Source organism: Hyposmocoma kahamanoa, unplaced genomic scaffold, assembly GCF_003589595.1.
Source record: "Hyposmocoma kahamanoa isolate Upper Pololo Valley unplaced genomic scaffold, ASM358959v1 98656, whole genome shotgun sequence".
NCBI classification, from domain to species: Eukaryota; Metazoa; Arthropoda; class Insecta; order Lepidoptera; family Cosmopterigidae; genus Hyposmocoma; species Hyposmocoma kahamanoa.
Genome location: NW_020655631.1, coordinates 1 through 8,866, shown reverse-complemented (window position 1 = coordinate 8,866; position 8,866 = coordinate 1). Strand labels below are relative to the sequence as shown.

The 8,866-nt window shown below is 35.4% G+C and overlaps 1 protein-coding gene across 1 annotated transcript in view; it reads left to right on the top strand.

Moving 5' to 3' along the window:
- The window catches only part of LOC113238875 (lysosomal alpha-mannosidase-like), an 8,648-nt gene extending 4,249 nt beyond the window's left edge, over window positions 1-4,399 (top strand). The window contains exons 3-4 of the mRNA XM_026475727.1: window positions 1,395-1,903; window positions 2,756-4,399. Of these exons, the coding sequence (XP_026331512.1) occupies window positions 1,395-1,903; window positions 2,756-3,997 (1,751 nt within the window). The 3' untranslated portion in view covers window positions 3,998-4,399. The remainder of the gene's footprint in view (window positions 1-1,394; window positions 1,904-2,755) is intronic.
- Window positions 4,400-8,866: the final 4,467 nt, after the last annotated feature.

Here is an 8,866-nt window from a genome sequence, read left to right as displayed (position 1 = left end):
TTGACATTTCTTTCGAAAGTTTTGTTTACATCGTTATCGAAGTTTATATCATAAAAGTACTAGAGCCCCTCGCGTAGCTTTTTGCAATTTATACATGTAACATATATTTTTACTCTACCGTTCATTTTTTGTTGTACCAATGACAGATTTGTAGGTCGAGTCATATCGCACCTACAGTGAAATACAGATCTGACTTAAAATGAATTTAATATACACAAAAACAGAGATTTTCTTCCCATAGAGGGCGCATTACATATTACAGTATTGAAGAGGTCTTCAAATGTACTCAGTAGGTTTAAAAACAAAAAATAAAGCTTTTTTTTAATAAAAATAATAAGTTAGATGACATTTGAGCTCCATCTCACCTGACAGGTCGACGATGAAGCATGCATATCTAAATAATGCCTATTCATTGTCGCCTTGACAAAATCCAAAGTTAGAGCGTTCAGGGAATAAGTCTGCAGGCAGGGAATTTCGCACAGTGAAAGAGAATCATAAGAGAAATAAAAATATATAACTTTTTTATAAAAAAAACAACCTCAGAAGTTTGTGGAATTGCATCTATTTGCCAAGTTTTATTAAAATTTGTTATCAAAAAGTGGGTGAAACCGAATTCATCCCCTAGTTTGTCACACTTAGAGCTGAAACATTTTCTGCAAGTTAAAATGCGTTGTGTAGACACAAACAAACAAATAAAAAGGCTACAGACACAGTTTCGCATTTTAATAGTTATTAGTATTCCTAGATAGGTAATTTTCGCAGATAACAGACCGCGGGCAATCATGTTTTAACAAGTTTTTGTTAAATAACCCGATTTGTGCATTCCTGTATCAATCGGCTGGTTCATAGAATACTTGTTCTTACTTGTTGAGTACGATTGAGCGTCGAATGAGATAACGTCGAACGAGTTTATGCATGTTTGTCTTATTCCTGTCGGTGCGTGCTGCTTATGCAATCCTATATAAACAACGTAATATTTATTTTATTTTCATTTGCGGTTTAAGTTAAAATGGGGCCAACACTGAGGTACTCTCTTTCCAGCACCAAGAGAATCATTGCTACTGGATTGTACAGTGGCGGATTTGCAGTCTTTAGCCGCCCTAAGCCCCAGGCCATGTAGTCAGTACCAGTCGCCCCTTTCTCAGCACTCATACACCTACTGGTAGACATATCTATATTTTATATTATTGTTATACGTTGCGGTACAATGCGGCCCGCCATAATGTGCGTGAGCCTTTAGAATATTTAGGTGGTTTGAGTTATTTGTTGTTATCATTAGTGAATTTTTTGTCACGATTGGCCGCCCTAGGTCCGGGGGGTGGTCTTAGGGCAAATCCGCCACTGTCACAATCGGTTCACAAATAATCGCATAACATATATGCAAAATGTTTCAGGTGATAAGATCACATCGCAGCTAGTCGACATACCTGTTGTGGTCCAATCAATACCCACTCGCAAATCGGGGGCAACACACGAAATCTTCTTCATCGCCAAACTCCACCCAGTCTCATACAAAACATTCTACATAAGAAAAACCAATCGTAACAAACGCTCAGCTTACGACGTTAAAAATCCTAATGACTATGAATATTGGAGCGATGTCAAAGAAAGGGCTGTGATTGATATTGCAAACCTAGACGAGGCGAAGCATGGGAAAACTGTATTCACGCCTATATACGAGTCTAGACGTAATAATATAAACGTATTCGACGATTCCATAATAGACGACGATGTTGATAGAACAAAAGAGATCGATCAATTGGTTCAAATTATTCAAGAACACAAGAAAAAGAAACTCAACCAAGTCAAGTTGAGGACGGCTATTGATGACGACATGAAGATGTTAGGTGATGATCCGATGGTGGTTAACAGTTATTCTGATAATTCTTATTTGGAGAATGAGGTAAGATTTCTTGTAATATGTCATCACTTAAGAAAAATAACAATTTATTTATGAAAAATAGTGACAGAGAATGACAGACATAACATTAACTTTAGTTAATGTAGCATATAAGGCATATTTAGTTTATTTTATTGTTTTTTATAAAGTGTTAGCTCCGTCAATGCAATCGACGATGACATTCTATTATGATGTCCAAAACAAACAAAATTGACAAATGGTGAAGGATCTGACATTTACATTTGATTAATATTGTTGAGACTTTTTCGTGTCCTGGATAATTAATATTTTTAACTAAAGACTCTTCCTGAAATGCTGAAGACTTAAACTGAAGGATCTTACTTAAAACTACTTAAAGGCTACTTATAATTGGTGTTACAGTCAACCTCTTAAAATAAGATCATGATTAAGGTTTGCGTCCATTAAATAAAATAGGTATAATGGATCAAGCACTGCACTGAGTGTTTTCAAGTCATGTGCTTTGATTACTAATTAATGATTATTTGCTGTTATGGTGACTCAAAGACCATGAGGAAACCAAATACAAAACTTAGAAGACTTATAAAGTTTCTAAGGGTGTGGACTTATGTCTCAGGGTGACAGACGCAGTTGCAGTGCCCCTCAGATCTTTGCAGTTTGCGCCCCTGAGTGACATTGCTGTTAACTGTTATGAACAGGCGTATTGCTTACCGCCAGCCGCACGACTTTTTAGTCCCATCAGTAGTTATCATAAAAAAAAATACTTGTGAAATCGGCGACCTGCATTGGCCACGTGTGATGGAGTACATTACAACATTTCAGTGTTTTGGTCTGAGACAGTGTAGTGTCTTTACTAACTAAAATTTTCTTTTACAGCACATTAAACTCCACGTCAGCCCCAATGGAGAAATAACCCGCTTGACTCGAAAGGATGGCACAGAAATACAATTTGCCGTCCAGTTCTCGTACTACCCCGGTGCTCTAGGAAACAATGCAGTCCCAACAAACCGCAGCTCAGGGGCTTATATATTTAGACCTAACGGTACTGAGTCTATATCATTGAAATTCAACACTTCTGAAGGTCCTTCAGGGCCTGTTGTGAAAGAATTGAGGATAAATGTTGCTGAAAATGTCCATAGTACTTTTAGGTTATACGATGGGCTTAACTTCTTGGAGACAGAATGGGTCGTTGGTCCTATAGATGTTAGTGATGATATAGGGAAGGAGTTCGTTGTCAAATATTTGACAGATTTGGCTAATAATGGGGAGTTTTACACGGATTCTAATGGTCGACAGGCTATGAAAAGAAAACTAAATATGAGACCTCAATGGGACTTGACTGTAGAAGAACCAATAGCTGGAAATTATTATCCTATTACCAACAAAATTTACATAAACGATGAGAAACATAAATTTGCAGTTCTGACAGATAGAGCTCAAGGTGGTACTTCGCTTTCTGAAGGCGAAGTTGAAATTATGTTACATAGAAGGCTGTTACATGATGACGCGTTTGGAGTAGGAGAAGCACTAAATGAAGAAGCCAATGGAAAGGGTTTGGTTGTAAGAGGTAGACATAGATTGTTTTTGTCTGAAGCAGAGAGCAAAGTTGATTGCATGGAAGAAAAGAAGCAGGTTTTGCAGTTCCATTTGCAACCTATAGTTCTGATAGCTGATGCAACTAAATTCAGTCTGCAAGATTGGTTGCAGTTGCCTAGCAAGGCGTTCTCTTGGGCTAATAGTTTGCCCAAAGGTGTGCATTTGCTAACTGTTGAGCCTTGGGGAAAGAAGTCTTTATTATTGAGGCTGGAAAACTATTTGGAGATCGGAGATCAGGAGAACACTACAGTAGAGGTCAATCTAGATGCGATATTTAAAGGTCTCACAGTCAAACGTGCGAGCGAAACGATGTTAGCTGCCAATTTATGGGTAGATGAAAAGAGGAAGTGGTCTTGGAATAAAGAGAACGGATTTTCAGTGAACTTTAATGAAGAATATGGAGAACTTAACAATGTGGAAAAGTCTAATGACGAAGACGAAGATATTCATGACGACGGCTTGTTGATTCGTCTTAAGGCGAAGCAAATTAAAACTTACGTTGTTGATTTTAATTATAATTAAATACATTGTAAAGTGCTACTTTTTGCGTTAAATAAAAAACGACCAAACGCTATCACATTGAAACAAGTCACAAGAGCCCTTAATAACTGCAACTTATATCGGTTTTTAGCCCAATAAAAGATGGTCAAATTATGTACTGTATTCTTTAATTACTATTACACTGTTAAAGAAATTTAATAAAAAGAAATTTGTAAGACAAAACAGAACGTTCGTTCCGTGAAGCTAGCAAATAAATAATCAGAAATAGAGGCGAAATAAGTGCCGTCTATCCCTGACAACTCACCAGGCAAATGGGCCTTACATCACTTTTAAATATCAACTCTCGTTTGCGCTGAAATCACAAATTAGAAAGCTGAAATAGTACAGCGCCAATAACGTACGCCCAAAAATATTCTGTATTTATTGTAATAATGAATATCTCTAACAATGGCATACTGTTCCATTCGGTGGTGTGGGAAAAACAGCAAAACGTCTACAAAACAAACGGAATCATATTTCATCGGCAATTAAATATTAAATATGTAATTTTTCAATTTTCGTCCATCATACCAAAGCTTAAGTTAAACTGGTCTAGTGCAAAACAAAAACTTGTGTAGTATATTTTTGTTGTTTTACGTAGTCTGTCTAGAATCGAATTTGTTGTTGCTTTGATCTATTCACATTTTATGTATACTAAATATATTATACAACATTAAAACCCTTTACAATCACAATTTACTCCTACAGCTGTAATTATATTCACACTCGCTCATGCATTTACATATCAAATAGATTGTTTTAGATGCACTATTTACACTTTACTATGTTTATTATTATTGGCAATGTATAACTGTACGCATAGTCGTTGTTTTTACTTTCAAATAACTTAATCCCTCTTGTTGGTCCTGACTGAAAACCAGCGCCTTAGGAAACTTTGGCATATGCTGAGTCAGCGCCCTTTCACTGCTTTGACAATCATGTTAGATTTTTCTTTTATGCTTAATCTGTATTTGTGTTATTTCAGTGAATAAAGTGTTTATCTATCTCATTTAGTATTTTATTTTTTTATTTTATTTTACATTTGTATTTATACTGTAATGTATTACTGGTCTAAAAGTTATTACTTAACAAAATGAAATGTTAAAATTGTTTATTAAATATCCATTTTATGTTTCTTAAGAATTACCTGTAAATAAATAGAAATCTTTACTTTTTTGTTGTTTAATTTCACTAGTTTATTTATTTATTTATTATAATTATTAATACAAAGTTCGAATACTTAGAAAAAAATTCAATCCGGCCGGATACAAAAGGACGTCTTCTAGCAAACCGTACCAGACGCTGTGCTAACTAAGCAACGGAACGGACCAGCAGACCTCACGAATTTCTCTGTGCTTGTTTGTCGGATCTTTGTATCAGGTTTTTTAAAGTCTTTTTAACCGTAATGCCTTCTATGAGAAATCTATAAAAAAAAAAAAAAAAAAAAATACGTAAAAATTATAAAGGTTGTCGGTTTTTATTTCACCATACTTTGCGGGGAGATGCTACTTATCAATAAAACAATCTTTACTACCAAGGTCCCCCCTTAAAATATCGTATAGGTAATAGCTACGCAAGTTTTGTTCATTCGATTTCAGGGGGCCCCGGTTAAGAATAGTTGTTTGCATTAATAAGAGGAATTATCTCCTTAAATATCGTAATATAAAAACATGAAAATGTATTATTGTCCTCACAATAAATTGTCTATTTATGTATAAATAGTGAGTTAGAGATCACAAATGGGTCTCAAATTGTCGCGTTACGAAGAGAGGTTATCACATTTTAAGGTTATGTCCTTTAATTCTAGACGTGGGGTACAGGATAAATATTAAATCTTATATTAAATCTTCAACGCTTCTGTTCCATATTAATTTTAACATCAAGTGCCATCCACGACGCCTTCCTAGACCATTCCTGTTGAATGTTTATACTAATAATACTTCTTTTTACAACCCTTTGACGAGAATGTGTCGGGCCTACAATGACATTATGGCTGCTCCTGGCGATGATTTAGAGGATATATTTGATAGCAATGTTAAAAGACTTTGCAATAGAATATATAGTTATAGTAATTCTATTTTATTTAAGGTTACAGTCTTAGGATAATAACGCATAGAATGATAGTTTCATATTAAACGAACTGTCACAAGTGAGGTAAAAATCAAATTCATGTAGGCTAGTTTTAGTAGTAGGTTAATTTTCGGTTTTAGTGAATATTTATATAAAAACACAAGTTGAAACGCATTACTTCCTTTTGGAATGTGATGTTAGTATCCATTTTATGTTTGTCTGACGTATTTTTACACTCATTTACCGCACATTTCGTCATTTTTAGCGAAAATTCTTGATCTGTTCGCGGTGCAAGTTGATCTTGAGCACTGAAGGCCCGTCCGCTCGTGTAGGCCCTTTTGGCGCGCTTCAATTTGCCTCACTTAGCGTGTGCGGACTAGGTTTCTATGCGTTATTATTCTAAGGTTACAGTTTTATTATGCCTAAGTACCTACGTTTTATTAATATATTGTAACAAAATTGTTTACTTATGATTGGTCATGCTGTATGTACATGTTTAGGTTTACATTCTAGAGTAGAACTAGTAATAATATTGAAGCTTTTGTTACGGAGTGAATGTAAACTGTTTTGCGCATCTAATAAATAAAATAAAAAAATAAATAAAATAAACGAAATTCTGAGAATACTTTCTAACATGAACACAAAGACAATACAAATATATTACACTTATAGACACCATTAACTGCCCGAGCATTTATTTTTTTACTTTTATTAATATTAGAAATAATTACTTTCTCTATTCGCATGACCATAGGATCAGTGAAAACCCCGATACTTTAGTTCTTTGAGAAAACAAATATATTTCAATATATCCAATATTTTTTGCTAATAGATCGTGCTTGCTCAGCGCCGGTGCTAGCCCATGTAGTGGACGGGTGCGATCAATACCCTGGCACCCTCCAGCAGGCACGCGATCAAAATATCAACTTACATTTTCATAGTGATCCGAAATTCAGGTGCAAATGGTCAAAGTCAAAGTCAAAGAATCATTTATTTCATAGGTAAAATAAATTTACACTTGAAAACGTCACATTTAAGCTACTGCTCGTTCACTATGCTGACCTCCCTGAGAAGAACGAGCAAGAAACTCTAGGGATTGCTTTTTTCAAATAAACTTAAATGCTATGGAATACACTTTGAATCAAATTTGTGTGGATTCTGGAGCCGTGTCGTCTTTCCATACATCTTTATCTAACACGTAGTCTTCAATTTTGTAATATGATTTTTCGATCAAAATATTTTTAATGTAGTTTTTAAACTTTGGAAATGATATTTTTAAAATATGCCCTGGAATCTTATTGTAAAAACGTATACAATTCCCCATAAAAGAGTTGTTTACCTTGGTTAAACGAAATCGTGGTACCATGAGTTTGGACTTACCTCTAAGGTTAATATTATGGATATCTTCTTTCTTATTGAAATTATGTATATTTTTACGAGCATATAAAATATTTGAGTAAATGTACTGAGATGCCACAGTCATGATACCAGTCTCCTTAAACTTTTCCCTGAGAGAAATCCGAGAGCCTAGACGGTACACAGAACGTATCGCTCGTTTTTGCAATATACTATTTATATTACTTACCTTCATTATTTACACTATTTACATTGTTTGCTTTACATCTTACACTTTTGCTTGATATATATATGCATAGTATTTAGAATTAGGTATATATATTTGCGTGTGATGCACTTTGGTGGCATGGCTTACTGGGCTGCGACCGCTCACCGTATGGTACTGGCAGAAAACCAGCACTGTTTGACATCTCTCGGTCTACAGTATTTATGCTGAGTCAGGGCCATTTCAGCACAAACTGTAGTCTTAAGTACATTAAAAGTTTATCAGTTGTTATAGTATTTGTTTGTTTTTCTCGCAATATGTGTTTTATATAAATGTGTATAAAATTAATAATGAATGTTCTATGTGCTTATATGTTATACTCTGTGAAGTGATTGTAAATGTTTTGTTTCTGTTTGTATTTGTGCTGAATAAACGTGTTATCTATCTATCTACCAATACAAATATGGTTTGAATATCTGGTGCAATTATAAATGATGTTGGAAAGCAATAGATCGCTTATTTCGCTTGCGTTGCGAACGATGAAGGCTCTTTGGATGCGCCCGTCACGCTGATACAAAAGTTGATAAGCGGCAGTGATGTTCACATTATTGCTTGGCGGCAAAAATAGGGAAGGTGGCAGTACTTCCCTGGACGAACTCTTTCACAAGGAGGTCTACTGACAATTAAATATATATGGAATTTCTCAAGGAAAGTGATTCAGTATCATGGGTAAAGTTTCGACGTCAGTGGTGTATGGTGGGGGGTGCAGAGGGGACCATGGCCCCGGATGGCACAGCAAGCGTGCCAAGAGGCTTATACGTGACTCGGAATAGTAGAGGCGAAGCTGCAGAGCCTTGAACACCGCCGTAAAATTACCTGCTTATCGGTATTTTACAGGACATTTCACAGGGAGTGTGCTATGGAAATACACGATTTTATTCCGCCTTCCCGGAATGAAATTGTGTTGTAACTGTGACACTAGAACACTGTTATATCCCCAATCCAACTCCAAATTTTTTCACAATTGGTTTACGGGAAGTGCAGCTCGTATGTGGAATAAACTGCCCTCTGACATTCATGACAGTCCGTCGGTGGCATCTTTTAAACACAAATTAAAAGAGCTCTTCCTGTCGTACGCATTAGATAGTTAATCGGTTACATAATATATAAACTAGTAATTTGTTATTATAATATACATTCTGCTTATGTATATAAAGTTC